This window comes from Lithobates pipiens, unplaced genomic scaffold (genome assembly GCF_037356315.1).
Source record: "Lithobates pipiens isolate NorthernLeopardFrog02 unplaced genomic scaffold, aLitPip1_a1.2 Scaffold_18, whole genome shotgun sequence".
Classification (NCBI taxonomy): domain Eukaryota; kingdom Metazoa; phylum Chordata; class Amphibia; order Anura; family Ranidae; genus Lithobates; species Lithobates pipiens.
This window is the reverse complement of record NW_027507758.1, coordinates 51,061,720-51,080,377: the sequence shown is the minus strand read 5'-3', so window position 1 is coordinate 51,080,377 and position 18,658 is coordinate 51,061,720. Positions and strand designations below refer to the sequence as shown.

General features: G+C 41.2%; 1 protein-coding gene across 2 annotated transcripts in view; it reads right to left on the bottom strand.

Annotated features, from left to right (window-relative positions):
* Window positions 1-18,658, bottom strand: part of THADA (THADA armadillo repeat containing) — a 930,763-nt gene that overhangs the window by 208,878 nt on the left and 703,227 nt on the right. For both annotated transcript variants that reach the window (XM_077485673.1, XM_077485674.1), the window contains exon 33: window positions 18,072-18,196. In XM_077485673.1, the coding sequence (XP_077341799.1) occupies window positions 18,072-18,196 (125 nt within the window). The remainder of the gene's footprint in view (window positions 1-18,071; window positions 18,197-18,658) is intronic.

The following is an 18,658-nucleotide window of genomic DNA, read 5'->3' as shown; positions in this document are numbered from 1 at the left end:
GCTTGCATTATCCGTTTCAGGTATTTATATAGCGCCGACAATTTACGCAGTGCTTTACATACATATTGTACATTCCCCTCAGTCCCTGCCCTTAAGGAGCTTACAGTCTAAGGTCCACATTCATACATAGATGTACTAGGGTCAATTTAGACAGGATCCAATTAATCTACCAGCATGCCTTTGGAGTGTGGGATGAAACCCAGAGTACCTGGAGGGAAACCTAGGCAGGCAAAAATAGAACATGCTAACTCCAGGCAATACCGAGGTTGGGATTTAAACCAACTACCCTAGTACTGCCAGGTAGAAGTGCTAACCATTAAGTCACTGTGCTGCCCAAAAGGTTTCCTGAGGCAGGGTACCGTGATGTTTTCAGAAGGCTATGTACAATATCATGGCTGGCCCTCCCACCAACTAAGATCTGTATGCATTGCATGGACAAGCACAGAGACTCAGTGATAATATCACTAGAGCTAAAATTTAGATATGTAATTAAAACAGAAAGATTTGATTTAAAGTGTTAGTTCACCTGTACGGACTTCTGGCAACAATATCCTCAAGCATTACAGCTTCCTCAGTGCATTAGCATTCAGTGATCCATTTTGTAAAAAGGAGTGGTAAAACCCTATTCAGCCACATTTTACTGCCCCCCAGCCACTCCCCCTTTAGCTGCAGAGGCAGTGCCAGGGTGTACATGTGCGAAGCTTTGCAGCTGTGGCAGGATTTATACCCCCTGACATTATGCCCACTGAGTGTGTTCAATTCAAGCGAAGGGGCCATTCTGCAACTACCCGGCAACTGTGTGCAATGTAGCAAGTTTCAAAGAGTTAAAGCAGGCAGTAAGGGGGCGATACACCACCCCCTTACTGCCATTCAAATGCTCTCTAATAAGCGATCTGAACACAAATAAGCGACCTGAACACAGATTGCTTTTCAGAAATAAAAGCATGTGTGAATGAGCCCTAAAGAAAAGCTTTGGCTCTACATACACTTTAAAAACAATAAATGCAACTGCAAGAGAAAGGCACCTTTATTAAGGCATTGTGGAAAGAGACACACACACAATATGGCAGGAAAATTTTTAGCAGTGTAATATTAGTAGCTGGTCCAATGTCCAAACTGTCCTAAAATTCAAAACTAGCATTGCACCGATATCGGTATTGGTATCAGTGCCAATACTAAGCATTTGCATGAGCACTTGTACACTTGCAAATGCTTTGATACTAAAATGGATACCTTCAAAAGGGCCCAGGATAGAGGTGTGGGTCTGGGATAGCAGTGCCGGCTCTCGCTCAGTGCAGTTTACGGTGGTTCCCAGTGATCAGTGCTCTGCTCATCTCTCGGTGACTGACTGAGTGGGCAGCAGATCAGAAGTGAATGTGGGAGGGGAACTGGCTGTGTCTGTGTCCCCGAGTCCCTCCCATGCATCCTGATCCCCAGGTCCCTCACTTTTGGTGCTGGCTCACCCCCCAGCCAAGCAGATGTCCTTTAGGAAGAGACCAGGCTCCACTGTCGTGAGTACCAGCTGCCCCTCCCTGCCCGGCTACCTCGGCTCTGATCCGGGGTCCCTCTGACCATTCCAAGATGTCCAGGTTCCCCTCCGACACTGTCCTCTGCCCTCTACTTCTTCTCTGACCCTGTGTGGGAACCCTCTGCTCTTCCTGCACCTCCAATCTACCCTGCACCCCTAACCCCATACTGAGCTACGGTAATCATTTTTCATTAGTCTAAAAAAACTGCCACATGACGCTCAAAATAGGTATCGGTAATTGGTATAGGGTGAGTACTGTATTGGTACTCATATTCGGTCTTAAAAAAACTGGCATCAGTGCATCCCTAATTAAAACTCAAGTTTACCTGTTTTCCAACTACATTTACTATGGTTGCAGCTTCAGTAACACACCCAAACAACATGAATAATTAGGAAAAATACAAAAAGGTCACCTCCAAGTGGAGAGTTCTCAGAGAGGTAATCCAGCCATGTGTAAGGTTAAGGGCCTCCTGTCCATGTTTATTTGGTTAGTGTTAGAAACCATGAATCAGACTGAGACAGACGTACAGTTAAATCACACTTGTTTAATAGTAATAAAAAAAGGTAAACAGTAAACGTAGTCAAAACATAGCCAGATTTCAGGAACCGCAACGGATAGTCAAACAAGCCAAACATCAGGGAGCCAGAGATGCGCATAGTAGAACAGCAAGCAGGATCTGGAGCCAGAAGGAATGTCAGCCAAGCAAGTCTTTAACAGTAACACAGGAGAGCGTCTCTAGAGATGTGACCAAGGTGAAGGCAGATCATCTTGGCTAGACAACTTAAGTAGGCAGGACTGACGAGCAGGATATCAACAGGTGAATTGGAAATATGCCCCAGTTGATTACTTATGGTGTTGAAACGCGTCGGCCTGCTTATCCTATGCTTTCCACCTTGCTTTTATATCTACTTTTGTGATCACAATTTTTATTGCTCTCCATCTGTTATTTGATGTATGATCTTAATAAATCCTATCGATTGGCCTGCATTACTGGGAGCTTCCCCCTTTTTTCTCATTTTTTTCTGCATATTGGGCACCTGTTGAGAACTTTTATCCCTATTGTTATCGTCTGGAGTGACCTACCCTTGTCTCATTGATGAGCGCTAGGAATTCAGCGCTCAGAGCCCATTAGACTCACTACTGTATGGTAGGTGTGTCTAACCTATCTGGTAAGAGTATTTCATCTTTTCCATTTGACTACTGCTCTTGAAGCTTCCAGATTCATCTGGGTCTTACCATTTGAAATTTCAGTTAATTATCACCTTGGAAAGTGGACTTTTCACTATTGGCACTTTTCTTTGGACTTTGGTGTTTATGTTTTGGATGTTCTACAGTGAATTTTTCTCTTTTTTTGTTTATGCATTTTAGTGCACTCATTTTCTAACACAATATTAGTATCATATACTATTTGTCAGTTGCCTACAGTTAGCACTGTTTGCACTTGTATCTACAGTGGGTGTTTGATTGCCACTTGCAGATTACTGATTTTTTATCACTGTTTATCTACAGAGGTACTTTTAGCTCTACACTAATTGTTTACACATTTACCTGGACTTTGAGTGTTAGTAGCTTTTGTTCATTGTTTTTTGGTTTAGCATAGTATTTTCCCCAATTTTTACACAAGCGAGTCTTTAACAGGAACACAGGAGAGCGTCACTAGAGATGTGACCAAGGTGAAGGCAGATAATCTGGGCTGGACGGCTTAAGAAGGCAGGACTGATGAGCAGGATATTATAAACAGGTGAATCACTGTGGAGAGATAGGAGCTGGCAATTAGTCGACAGCTGAGTGGCCAGCTTAGAGAAGGAAGGGCTGAGCCTAGCCCTGACAGTACCTCCTCCTCAATGACCCCTCCCCCTTGGAGGACCACCAGGCTTGAGGGGAAAACGTCTATAGAAATCACGGAGGAGCCCAGCCCTGACAGTCAGCATTTACAACAAACAGAAAAGAATTCCCCCGCAGGGGTAGAAAACATAATCCCAAAATAAAGGGCAATCAACACAAATATAAGCCCCCTGGCTAATAAATAGACCTCACTGTGTCTGCTCTAGTCCTGCACGCATGTTCCTCCCAGCCTGCTTGTCTCCTTTCTCATTAACACCCTGATTAACCCAGGGAAGACCATCTATACCCCAGGTGGGGAGCAAGGTGTGGCCAGTGCTTAACCCCTAGCATCCTGCTATAGATTTGATCAAAGATTGTATGGCTCAGAACAGTGGGAAACAAAGTCTGACTTTTGAAGTTTGCAGTCAGGGTGTCCAAGCTGAGGTGTCCTCCCACACACCAATAGACAAACAGTCATCGAATAAAAGAAGCAGCCGACAACTCCATAACATCAAGCGTATTTATTTTCAGGCCTTCACAGTGAGTACATACAGTAAGCAGCATCCTGCTATAGACCTCTCATTGCCACCCATTCACCTCACGAACCTTAACATTCTGTGGCAGATACACAGCATCTACCAAGGGTTGGCACCTCATCCCTTTAAACTGTGAATTACACAGGTCTAGAGGGTAATTTAATACAGATAAGGCTCCAAGTGAGTTTAATTACCACCTTAATCAGCCACACAACCTGTGTCATTAATATGTGTTCCGTTTTAAAGGGATGAGGTGGCAACCCTACGATCTACCACTGACAGGGATTGGCTATCACACAGTCTAAAAGAAGAAAAAGATACAGCCCGTAACTGTGCTTTTGCATGTGGTTAGACGCATAGACCACCAAAAACCATACATTGGTTTTCAGCTTCTGTAATTTGGCTTGCTTTTCTGGCACCAAAAATTAAATAAATATATATTTTTCCCTATGTTATATTAATATTACATCCAAAAAATTAAAACCACCCAAGAACTTGAAGCATTAATTTAAAAAAAGAGTAAGTCAGTTACAGATGGTTAACCTCAACCCAACCCACAAACAATGCATAACCTCAACCAAACCGCTAAACGTAGCCCTTACCCTGACATCTAACACTAACCTTAAAACTCAGTGAAAACAATATTATCACATTGTTAAATGCTATCGGAGAAATACTAGAGGCACTAAGTATCTGAGCTGCAGACCCCTGTGCCACAATACAATTATTCACAACTAAAATAGTCTAGGATTCATTATCTGCTTGGTCTTCATTTCCAACCGTAGTGAGCAGGAGAGACTTTGCAGTCTCCTTTTACATATCTCTGCATGCATTTAGCAATATGTCCAGAATGTTATCATCAAATGGCAAATCTTTAGCAGGGTGATTATTAGAGATGTTGGCGTTGAAGAACCCTTAATCCATATTGGACAGCAACACCTGAATACACCAACGTGTAGGCGGTTATTTTTTTCATATCATTCACTCATTCATTAGACTTCGTGTTTTTATGCATATAGAATAAGCTATTTCTGTCTGGCTCTGCCAGGGCTTACATGTGACCCATAGTGTGTACAAGACGGTTAGGTCAATATCCTGTACAACAAGGGGATAGAAAGAAAGCTGCCAATGTAAAGAATACCGTCATAGACTATGAACGGGCTTTAAGTAATGTTCCTTGAAGTAACAGACCATTGGATGTAGCAAGCTGCAGTTCATTTTCTATGTGCCCTGCACAGTCTGATCTCAAAACTAGCAAATTAAATGGAAGGAAGAGATTCTAGTGATGTAACTGGAAAGTCAAAATCTAATCACAATGCACATTTTGAACTCAGATTTTGTTTGCTACTTAGTCTCATTGACTAGCATAATGTACCGACCTTGGAGGCCACTATATGCTTAGAGGTTAAGTGATCAAATTTTCGGGTAAGTGAATTCAGGGCTGTTCTAAAGCTGAAAGGTCCCTAACAACAAGCTTAACCCCACAGGTAAGAACAGAAGAAGCAGCCATCAGCACTGATGAAAGAGGTTCTCTGTAAAGAGGAGGTGCAATCACTAGAAATATCCACTAAAACAGGATATCTCAACCAGGGTTCCACTGAACTCTCAGGTGTCTCTGCAGTTTGCTATGGATTCCTTAAACTGGAGTTCCAGACTCCTGTGAAAAAAATAAAAGTCAGCAGCCACAAAAACTGTAGCTGCTGACTTATAAAAAAACACCGTCGGTTTTACCCGTCTTCTTTCCTTTGCGCCAGCATCTTCACTATGGGCATCCTCTTGTGAGCAGCGCAGCATATTGTGAATGCTGGATGCAGTCTTCTGGGACTTGACGGGGAAGAGAGAACTTCCGCTCCAATCGCTGGAGAGAAAGTTGGGGGCGGGTACCTGTCCAAATCAGGTACCCCCCCCCCCCCCCGGTTTCTCAAAAGTGCCAAGTCTTCAAGAGGAGAAGGGGACAATTCCTTAAAGTGGAACTTCCCTTTTGGGTGGAGCTCCGCTTTAAGCAATTTCTACCTCTCAGATAAGTTCCCATTGACATTACTGATCTATTTTAGATATCTATAAGGGGGTAACTCTTCCTAATGACCACAAGTGCAAAGAGCATTCTTCTCACTGGCCATCATACTAATGTTTCATGAGTTGCAGATATGGTAAACTTTAGCAGTTCACTAGGACTGGATAATTATGTCAAGGGTTCCTCTGTCGAAAAGGTTGAGAAAGGCTTGCACTAAGATCAAGATCCAAGTACTCCGCTACAAGCACTGATCCCCAAGTAACCACTGATCACAGAAGCTGGTTCCCTGTAGTGGTCGGCCACTCACAGAGTCTTTTCATAAGCTCCAGAAAGAAAAGAAGGGAACTGATCTCCCCAATGATCAGACCACGCCATCCAATATATGTCTCCTGGGATGCAAAGTTTACAAATTAAATGGTCTATATACTCATATATATGGTAGTTGTCCTTATTTGTAAAAAATGCTGCTGGGCAGGAAGATAAACATCTAGAAACTGAGAATTGTTTTATAGATTTGGTACCAATAGCCTAGGAGAAAAGCACGTTTAGGCACTTAAAATAGATCATTGACAGCTGGGTTTTTATCCTTTTTACTTTGATAAGGGCTTTTTTAAAATTCTTTTGGGATCCAGGCATCTTAGGGAAAGGAACCATAAGAATACCATACAAAATAAGCCCTCGAGACTGCGGACTGTGATTTTCACTCCTTCCTCTATAAGACTGATGTTAAGTGACAGGTGTGATTTTGATTAATAAATCCACAAAATTATGAAGTACTGAAATCAAAAATGAAATAGCATTCTCAAAATATGTCATGGAAGATTGTTTCAGGGATCCAAGGGAGTCCTATGAAGGGTGCTATATTCTACTGGTTGGGTGTGTTAATCATTTTGTACCTTTCTTAATGCTTTGTACATTATCAACTTGGTAACTCCTTTTGTATTGTTGGAAAACATCTTCCCATAATCTGCTGCTCCCCTTTAAAAACTCAAAGAGCCTTCATTTGACATGACTTCAATAGTTTTACTGCTGATCCTTTCAAAACCAGCAAGTGTAAAAATGACATTGAAGACCATTTGTATTGCCCTAAAAGTATTTAACACCTCATTGCCTTGCTTGAACAAGGGAAACTTACAGTGCTGGGAACATAACAGGCTATAACTCTGAATGGCTTTGCCCATTGATAGGGCTCTGCAGACAGATGGCTGCCATGACAGCAGGTGCTTACAGTAATGGTAATAAAGCAGACATTGCCTAATAAACACATCTACAGTCTGCTGGAAACTACAGTATACAACCTGTGCATGTCCGGTGATCCATGAGAAATCCTTAGTCAACCAAGGAAATTTCCGTTACCCTAGCTGGATGTACAGTATATATATGTTTAAATGTTAAGCTGTTCCCAATATACTTGTAGAATAACAAACTGCTGTACTTTGGGAAAAACTGGTCATGAGAACAAAACCATTCTAAAAGAAAGATTCATGCAAAACAAATTTGTAAAATTCTGCAACATTTTTTTGGCACTATAAAAATCTACAATTGCCCAGATGATAGTCAGTCACTTCAAAAATAAGATTGATGCAATTTGTGATGAGATCTTCACTTTATGGATATCTCTCCCACCTAACAGTCCATATCCACCTGCACATTCAATACCATAGAAGAGGTTGCTAAACTTTTTTCTAATGCCTACTTAAACACCTGCCGCCTGGACCCCGTTCCCTCGCAACTACTTTGGTCGCACTCTTGCTCAATCCTACACCTTCTAACTTACATTTGCAATCTCTCCCTGTCTACTGGTATCTTTCCCAATGCTCTAAAACATGCACTGGTCACTTCATATTTAAAGAGCCCCACCAATCTTAACGACCTAAGACAGTGATGGTGAACCTTGGCACCCCAGATGTTTTGGAACTACATTTCCCATGATGCTCATGCAGTCTTCAGTATATTTGAGCATCATGGGAAATGTAGTTTCAAAACATCTGGGGTGCCAAGGTTCGCCATCACTGACATAAGACCATCTCCTTGCTAATTTACAAGTGCCTGACCTACCAACTCACTGATAACAACCTTTTTGACCCCTTTCAGTCTGTATTTTGCCCACAACACTCCACAGAAACTGCTCTACTTTAAACTCACTAACAACTTATTAACCGCTAAAACCAATGGTCACTAATCTGTACTGTTAGGCTGGGTTCACACTATTGCGAATTGGATGCAGGGATTCCCTGCATCCAATTAGCAATAGCAGAAGATTTTGACTGGCTCTCTATGGAGACGGTTCACATATCCCTGCTACCTTTACATATGCTAATCCTTTTCAATACATCATGAATGCTGTGGCCATACTCATCTGCTTTACAGATCATTCAGTGTTCGCTACCTCTCTCTGCTAATCCTTCCATTAGCCTCTGCTCGCTCAACAAATAAGATTCAATATACTAATAACAACCTACAAAGCCACCCACAACTCTGCCCCCAGCTACATCATTAGCCTGGTCTCAAAATACCAACCAAATTGTTCTCTTTGCTCCGCCCAAGACTTCCTGTCTGCCAGCTCCCTTGACATTTACTCTCATACTCGCCTCCAAGACTTCTCCAGAGCCTCTCCTATCCAGTAGAACTCCTTACCTGAATGTGTCCAACTATCTCCTGTTCTATCTGCCTTAGGCGATTCCAGAAAGCCAATCTCTGCAGAGAGGCCTATCCTGCCTCTAATATACTGTACTTTTACTTTTTCCATCAGCTCTTTCCTAACAGTTATTACCCTTTGTATCACTTACCTTTCTTTTTTTTTTTTTTACTGAAATTCTCTTTATTGAACAATTACATAAGTAGGGGTTTCATCTTCATGCACAGATTAGATCTGGACAAAGATACACATTGCACCAGTGGTAATTTAACACTTGCTAGAATGTGTTGCTCACATACAGTAAATCTTTAATTTACCATGTACGAATGGCAACAGAATTGGCCCAAACCCTTAGCTGAATATGAATGACAACTCCCTTCATACTTAAGAAAAATAAACATTGTCATCTAATTAACTGTTGCTGTCTATTTTTTTTCAATATCTTTATTGTGTTTTAATATACATACAAAATTCAATATTCAGCAGCCAGGCCATATTCCCAATTCAGCCCCACTTTCTGTATTATAACATGGTTAAAATTTAAGTCATTCTCCCTTAACCCCCCCCCCCAAACATCCCCACCTCTCCTCTCCAGCCCAACCACCTGCCCGTTCCTCCTTCCCTTCTTACTAACTATGCTCCCATTTTTTTTTTTTTTTTTTTTTTTTTTAGCAAAACTCATTGTTTGTTTGTATTTTAACCAGTCTCTCCATTTCAGTTCAACCCCAACTTCTCCTTCCTCCCCGCTAAACCTTAAAGAACTCCAAATTGTATACTTTGTTTATTTTACAGAACCAACTCCTCAGGGTCAGTCTCTCTGGATTCTGTCATAGACTGGGTATTAGGCTTTTTGCAGTGTTTAGTAATTGAGGCAACAGTGTTCTCATATAATGTTTAATAGGACATACGGTACCCAGGGCTCCTCTAAAATTTTAATGCCAGCGATTTCCTGTATTGTTACGATTACCTCTTTCCAGAATGTATTTATTTTGGGACATGTCTACCATATATGGGACATGGTTCCAATTTCTGAGCAGCCCTGACAACATAATTTTGTGATCTCTTCTTGGTAATGGTGTATTATATCGGGGGTTATGTACCATCATGCTAAACACTTATAATTTATAACAGGCTACAATCGGTTGACGTGACGTGTGTCAGCTGTAGTATTTTTCCTATATCTATGTCTATTTCTCCTGTGCCCAACTCTTCTACCCACTTTACTATGCAAGGGGGAGGCCCGGTTTCTTTTAACCCGTTCAGCATTTTGTAAATCCTGGAGATAACCCTCTTCCAACTCACCCCTGAACACAACCTTTCAAATGGGAGCAGGTTATCTTCAGACCTAATCGGTTGGGGCAAGGACTACACAAAGTGCATTAACTGTGCGTACCTCCGTCTATCTACCACCATTACATCTTTTTTGTTAACTAAATCCTGAAAAGTGCACATTTTACCTTTTAATATAATATCCTTTAATTGTGCATTTTTTTCTTTTTATCCACATTTCAAACATACAGTGGTGTGAAAAAGTGTTTGCCCCCTTCCTCATTTCCTGTTCCTTTGCATGTTTGTCAGACTTAAGTGTTTCGGAACATCAAACCAATTTAAACAATAGTCAAGGACAACACAAGTAAACACAAAATGCAATTTGTAAATGAAGGTGTTTATTATTAAAGGTGAAAAAAAATCCAAACCATCATGGCCCTGTGTGAAAAAGTGATTGCCCCCTAAACCTAATAACTGGTTGGGCCACCCTTAGCAGCAACAACTGCAACCAAGCATTTGCGATAACGTGCAATGAGGCTTTTACAGCGTCCTGGAGGAATTTTGGCCCACTCATCTTTGCAGAATTGTCCTAATTCGGAATGAAGTTTTGTTGGTAAATGGTCGTGCAGGAAGGTGTTATTTTAACTCCTAAGTATTTTAAGTCTGTATCTCGCCATACAAATGGGAAATTCTGTTGGTATAACCGTTCCTTCTGGGCCTTGACACTTATATTAAGTATCTCCGATTTTGAAGTTTGCTAAGTCTAAGTATATTTTTTAAGATTTCAATAAGTTGGGAAGGGTTATCCTAGGGCAGGTGGTATAAAACAGGACATCATCGGCAGATGCCGCTATTTTATGTTCCTCATCTCTGAGTTTTATCCCTGTAATATCCGGGTTTTGTCTAATCCCTGCCAGCAATGGTTCTAATGAAAGGACAAAGAAAAATAGGGACAGGGTGCACCCGTCGGGTACCGTTAAACATCTCAAAGGGCCCCGAGACTGTCCCGTTTATTTTTACCCTTGCTGTAGGATGTTTATAAAGGGCATTTATCCAGCGGGACATCATAGGGCCCCCCCCCCCCCCCGAATGCCTCCAGTGTGTTCCGCATAAATCTCCAGTCTACTCTATTGAATGCTTTTTCGGCGTCTATTGACAGAAGCATCTTGGGAATTTACTTTTGCACCAGTAGAAGAAACCTACTTGGTCTGTGTGCACCAAATCGTTTATTACTATTTTCAATCTACCTGCTAATATCTTCGCAAACAACTTCACATAGGCATTCAATAATGAGATGGGTCTATAACTTGAACACATTGAGGCATTCTTTCCTTCTTTTGGGATTATGGTAATTGCAGCCTCTAATGCTTCCTTACGTATATCCCATTTAGCTCCAATCTCATTCATATATGAACGCATCTTGGGGACTAAGATGTCTCTGAACTGCTTGTAATATAGTGTCGTCAACCCATCTGGGCTGGGACTTTTCCCGGCTGGTAACTCTTTTAAGGTTTTTATAATCTCAGCTTCTGTTATTGGGTCCTCCAAGATACTAAGTTTATTTAGTGTGGGGATTTGCAATTAGTGGCTCTCCGGCTGTTGCAAAACTACAAGTCCCATCATGCTTCTGGGTGTCATGCTTGTGGCTGTCAGAGTCTTGCTATGCCTCATGGGACTTGTAGTTGTGCAACAGCTGGAGGTCCGCTAATTGTATATGCCCGATCTAGTGGGATCTTTTTTAGACCTAATTAATTAAAAAAAAAAAACCTTTGTGTTGTCTAACCTTTTTTTTACCTTTTCCGGGGTATCCTTTTAGGTGATCGAGTATAGTTTTCCATAGTAATCCTGGAATTCCAGTGCACTATCTGGGGTTGTGCACACCTTTTCCCCCTTACCCTTTTTATATATTCTCTATGAAATGTGACCCCACTTTGTTTTTTAACATTTTTGCTAGATATTTTGCCGACACATCTCCTCATTGATACCTCTCTTTCTACAGTTTGTTTAAAGCCCTTCTATTCTCTTGCTTGATAAGTTCTTTTAATTCTTCTCTTTTTAATATGACCAACAGTTCTGTTTCATGTTCTCCTGTATTTTTATGTTGCTGTTCGAGGTCATAGATTTCTTTATGTAGCACCTCTTTTCCTCCGCCTTTCCTTTTTGGTCTCAGCCCCTATTGCAGTGTTTCTCAATTCCAGTCCTCATGGCCCACTAACAGGTCACGTTTTCAGGATTTCCCTCAGATGAAACAGCTGGGGTAATTACTAAGGCAGTGAAACTGATCAAATCACCTGTGCAAAATAATGGAAAGCCTGAAAACATGACCTGTTAGTGGGCCATGAGGACTGGAATTGAGAAACACTGCCCTATTGTGATCAGATTACCCCTGATATAGGCATTATGTGCCTCCCCAACTATCGCCTATTCTATCTGCCTTAGTTGATCCCAGAAAACCAATTCCTGTAAAAGAATTAAAAGTGATGGAAAAAATAAAAAATAAAAGGGACAGCGTAAAAAAATTAAAAGTACAATAAATAATAAAGAAAATATCCATAGGCACGCAAATCGTGCACGCATATGTAAACGGTATTCAAAGCACGCGCAAGGTATCGCCGCGAATGCTAGTGCGAGAGCACTAGCCCTCCTCTATAACTCCAAACAGGTAATCTGTGAATGCGTTTAAAGCATTGCCTATGGAGAGATCACAGTTTGTCGCCATTCCACGAGCATGTTCGCAATTTTAAAGCGTGACATGTTAGGTATCTATTTACTCGGCATAAAATCATCTTTCACATTATATGAACAAATTGGTGTAACTATTGCCTTTTATTTATTTATTTTATTTATTAAAGTGTATTTTTTCAAAATCGCTGAGCAAATACCACGCAACATGAAAAAATTGCAATGATCGCCATTTTATTCCCTAGGGTCTTTGTTGAAAAAGTATAATGTGGGGGGATTATAAGTAATTTTCAAGCACAAAATACTGGATTTAAAATTGTAAACAAAAAGTGCTAGAAAAAGCCTGGTTGGCAAGTGGTTAAAACAAACTATTTTTGTTCTGTGCACCTTTAACGAATAATAGGAGTTCTCCCAGTGATTTTTGCATGAGCAGGCCTGGAAACAGAGCTGTGCAACTCCATTCTCTATTTTCAAAGGCAATTAGCTATTTTAATCACAGCACCAGCAAAGCTGAAAGGCACTAAATGTCTGCCAGGGGAGTATTTACAGCTGGCTGCGCTGTCTGGTGTTTCTCTATGTCCACCAGGGTTGTCTAATAAATTGAATTGTGGGGAGATAAGAGCAGGTTTTGTTTATCTTCCAATAGGCTTCAGCAGCCGGAATTAAAATGTAAAGAAAACATCTGACTTTTCAACCTGATCTCCTAAAGCCTAAATCCATCAACATTCTTTTTTTTTAAGTTTTGGATGGAGTGGGGAAGAGTTACAATTTCAGTTAGGTTTTTTTTTCTATGATGCCAAATTGGAGGAATACCTGCTGAAGCTATTGTAGTTGTGCAACTGCTGTGTGTACAGGAGCAGGGTGAGTCTTAAAGGATAAGTTCACCTTTTGGAGCATGTTACATATTCCACTCGTATTTAGGGTGGAACATGTTCCAGCAGCTGCAGCCTTTTCCCCTCTCCCTGTGACCGCAAGTGGGAGACCTCGCCCCCCCCCCTCGCTGTCACTATTTGAAAATTAGGCGGCTGTGCGGGGCTTGGCCACATGCAGTTTGCTGTGAATGCACGTACTACAAGTACCATCAGCCATTGGGCTGACAGCTTGTAGTTTCTGAATGGACTGCGAGGTCACTGGTTGCCAACCTCATAGTTCATTCACAAGCCCTACAGCTTGTAAACAGTCAGCCTGTATGGGTTACAGGCTGAAAGCTGCAGGGCTTGTCTACAGGAACTCAAAAAATGGAGCCCAAGACAGTCACCGAATGGTGAACCGCACTAAGACCCTAGCAGCGCTTTATTGTTTTTAAAACTCAAACATCCAACTGTAAGTTTAAATTTAAAATGTGATACAAACTATCGCCCAGTAAGAAACCTTATAATATATACAATCAATTTCAAACCGGAAATGTAAATGGTATCACATATGCCAGAAACACAAAATATAGTCCATTAGTATATTGAATAATAGTTCATATTCAGCACCAATCCTGCCAATATAAAGTGCTGTAAGTCAAAAAGTGGCAAAAGTTGCTAGCAGATCGTTCAGATTCACAGTAGTCCACCACCACACCTCCTGTGTAAATCCCTATAGGTTATGCACTTACCAGAAAACCCTGGTAGCTGATGCTGATGCTGAAAGCAGTATTAGAAAAGCGGCCATTCACCAGAGCTGGCCACACTGGGCACTCACAAGTCTTCAGTGACTATTATACAGCTGACGGGATATATCCGATGCCTTGCTATACGTGAGAGCTAATGATACGATCAGTCTTCCGGTGATATGAGATGTGCTTTTAAACCAGGGTTTTCTGGTAGAACACCATATCTACTGTGAAGCATGGGGGTGGCAACATCATGCTTTGCGGCTGTTTCTCTGCAAAGGGAACAGGACAACTGATCCGTGTACATGAAAGAATGAATGGGGCCATGTATCGTGAGATTTTGAGTGCAAATCTCCTTCCATCAGCAAGGGCATTGAAGATGAAACGTGGCTGGGTCTTTCAGCATGACAATGATCCCAAACACACCGCCCAGGCATCGAAGGAGTGGCTTCGTAAGAAGCATTTCAAGGACCTGGAGTGGCCTAGCCAGTCTCCAGAGCTCAACCCCATAGAAAACCTTTGGAGGAAGTTGAAAGTCTGTGTTGCCCAGCGACAGCCCCAAAACATCACTGCTCTAGAGGAGATCTGCATGAAGGACATGGAGGCCAACATACCAGCAACAGTGTGACTTGTGAAGACTTACAGAAAACATTTGACCTCTGTCATTGCCAACAAAGGTTATATAACAAACTATTGAGATGAACTTTTGATATTGACCAAATACTTATTTTCCACCATAATTTGCAAATAAATTCTTTCAAAAATCAGACAATGTGATTGTCTGGATTTGTTTCCACATTTTGTCTCTCATAGTTGAGGTATACCTATGATGACAATTGCAGGCCTCTCTCAACTTTTTAAGTGGGAGAACTTGCACAATTGGTGGCTGAGTAAATACTTTTTTGCCTCACTGTATGTGCATTTATAATTTTTTCTCAAAAGGTGAACTTATCCTTTAAGATTGCTAAAGATGGGTAAAAATTCAGATGGTTCAGCAGAGACCAGCCGAATTCTGATCCATATGTGATCATCCCCGTTTCGTTCAGCCAACAGATTACCTCCCTTCCCACAAACAAGATAAATGGAGGAAACCCCAATCCCCCCATTACTCTACCTCCCCTGCCAAGACAATGTGTTTTTCCAGGGGCACCCACAGTTATCAGAATACATTGGTCGGTGGCTGCAGTTGATTGGCTACAGCTGTTGATCAAGAAAAGTTTTCCAGCATGTTCCATCAACAGAAATCAAACTTCTGACTTCTGTCAAGTGGTCCCTACTGAACCAGCCAAATATCAAATAATGTATGACCAGCTTTGGTGGTTTCTTAGCCAACAAATGCTGTCCATAAGATTGAACATACCTCCATAATGAAAGTAGTGTCGTGGACATACCGGTCACAAGTCGAAGGTCCAGAACCTAACAAAGCATCCTTTGCATCCTGCTAGCACATTTCACCCAGCAGCAAAAAAAGAAGAAACAGTAGGGCGAAACTCATCAGTGAGATGCACAGGCTGCTGCATTAGGACTTTTTGTTTGTGACCCTTTTGCATCTCCCTTTATTTATGTGTTCAATACTTTTTCCCTATGTCATTCCATTTTATTACACAACTTAATTTCTGAACTTTTTAAAATTATTATACAGGATTTATATAGCGCCAACAGATTGAGCAGCGCTTTACAACATGAGGGCAGCCAGTAAAGTTACAATAAAATTCAATACAGGAGGTTTCTTTGTATGTATGGATTGCATATGGGTGTTACCGACATGTGGTGAAAATTGCATGTCAATAGCACCTATAAATATATTTACTGAGAAAAGCGGTGACAAAAATGATAAGACTTACAAAATAAAGATAACACTGCAATGAAAATGCAGTTTTGGAAGACTGATCATGTTCTACCTTTGGCTTACACTCTGTGGAGAGTAGCATTTGTTTTCAAGATTGCAGTTTTTTCTACACTCTAAACAATCACTTAAAACAATCTTGTAAAAAGACTTGTCCACTAGACTTGTGCACAGCGGAAAATTGTGTTTCGTTTAGTTTTCCTTCGAAAAATACATAATTTCATTCTGTCATATTCGTTATGTTACATTAATTCGTTTTGGATAATATGTTATTTCTGTAGCATGTCGATATTCGTTATATCGAATTGACTCGTTTTGTATGTATATCATTTCGATTTGATATTTATGTATGCATAAAACTAGGGTTGTCCCGATACCACTTTTTTAAAGCCGAATACAAGTACCGCTACTTTTTTTCAAGTACTCGCCGATACCAATTACGATACTTTTTTTTATGTCATGTGACAGTGATCCTAATATGCAGCACTGATGGGCACTAATAGGTGGAACCGATGAGGCGTAGACTGTGTCAGTAGCTTTTTATTTTACATATACATATATATATATATATATATATATATATATCTTCGGTGAGATGTCAGGGGTGTAAACAGACCCCTGACATCTGCCCTCTGAGACATGGAAAGGGACTGAGGATAGAGATTTCCCAGTCACTTTCTCAGCAGCTTCAGCTGCACTGAAGATGAATGGAGAGGAGACAGAGGCTCCTCTCTTTTCATAAACTGGAGCATCATGAACACAGTTTACGATGCTCAGTTAAGAATAGACAGAGTTAGTGCTCACTCTCCATCCTTAAAGATCTGGGATGGGGGGGCCAGAGGAAGATGGGGGGGGGAACGGAGGAGAAGGGGGGACCGGAGGAGCACATGGAGGGGGAGGGGGAGCGGAGGAGGAGGGTGACTGGAGGAGCACACAGAAGGGGAGGAGGAGAAGGTGGATTGGAGGAGCGCACAGAGGGGGAGCGGAGGAGGGGGGGAACCAGAGGAGTGCATGGAGGGTGAGGGGACTGGAGGAGCACACAGAAGGGGAGCAGAGGAGGATGGGGGGGACGGAAGAAGGCATGGACGGTGTGAGAAAAAGGAGGGGGGAGGGGTCGGAGGACGGAGGGGGGGGTGGATGAGCACACGGGAGCACAAATTAGGACACAGAGGGGAGGGGCCGGAGGAGGATACAGGGGACACTCAGGAACAATTGGTGCGGTGGCGGGGGAAGTTATAATTACCGATCTCCCTATGTGCTTCTCCTCCTCTCCCCTCCGAGATCGGTGATTATAACTTCCCTGCTGCAGCACTGATTGTTCCTGAGTGTCCAGGTATTGGAGTAGGCATCGGGAGAATTTGCAAGAGTACAAGTACTCCTGCAAATACTCGGTATCAAAACAACCCTAGTGATAACGATTCATAGTTTGGAAAGTCGTTTGTTTTTGAATCCATTAACACACACAATGACAATATCTCTTCTCCTCTGCTCAAACACAATACAACACCCTTTTCACGCAGTTCTCAGGAATGCACTTTGCCAGTAATCCAACCTTCAGCACAAAATTAATCAGTTGATTGGACTGGAAGATGTACTCTGAGTTGACCTTTTATTTCATTAGACCTTTAACGAATCATGTTGAATTCATTCGTTATTTTCGCTATCATTTATTTTGTATAGTTGAAGTTCATAGTTGAAATTCATCATTTTTTTTCCTTAAGACATTCAGATGCATCCGAATGTTCGAACGATGCAAAATTTGGCCGAATTTCGATTCGCTGCGAAACGAATTGCACATGTCTGTTGTCCACACAGCATGATTTACAACATGTGGAACATTGTTTCAACCAATACTTCCTGCTTTTATAAATCATCATTTATAATGTTACTTTTTATACCCAAAAAGGTGGATATAATGTTCAATTTATGAAACTTTTTTCAAGTATTTAAAAAAAAAACTGGCCAACGCATGGCTCTCAGGACTGGACAACCAGTGATGAAAAAAAAGACCACTAAGAAATTGCTACACTACAGTGAGGAGAATTGTATATTGTGACACAATTATACAATATTTGTTATGTCTAGCTGTAGTTAAACGTCAAATGAAATGACAGCAGAACTGTCAGTACACACCTGTGGCTTGTAGTGGATATAAGATTTATAATCCTCCTTAGCAAGTCTTTGGGCTCCGTTTGAAAATTCTGTTTTGCCATCAAAAGAACCTTTTCAACATTCATTTCATGAAGGATTCTCATCACCTGACAAGCAATTGGGAAAATGTTCTTGTGAAAATCAAGCAAAAAGCTTTTCATGTTAAATATTTGATTGTTGCATATATTATCCAGGCCTCTTCTCAGCAGGAGGCATAGAAAAATGGTGCTTAAGCTCGACATTATCACTGCATGTTTTTCAATATATGTAATATTATATACTGTATATGAGATGTGTTCTACTCTGAAGAAGGGTGTTATCCATGTAGCCCCAAACTGTTAAGTATTTTTTTCCTTTTGTATGTCATTTTCTATTACATTTTATGTGCAGCAAGCCTCCCTTTCTTGCTCTATAAATCTATATATATATATATATATATATATATATATATATATATATACTGTGTACATGTAATATATAAATATACACACCCACTATGTTGTCAAAAGTATTGGGACACCTGCCTTTACACGCACATGAACTTTAATGGCATCCCGGTTTTCGCCCCG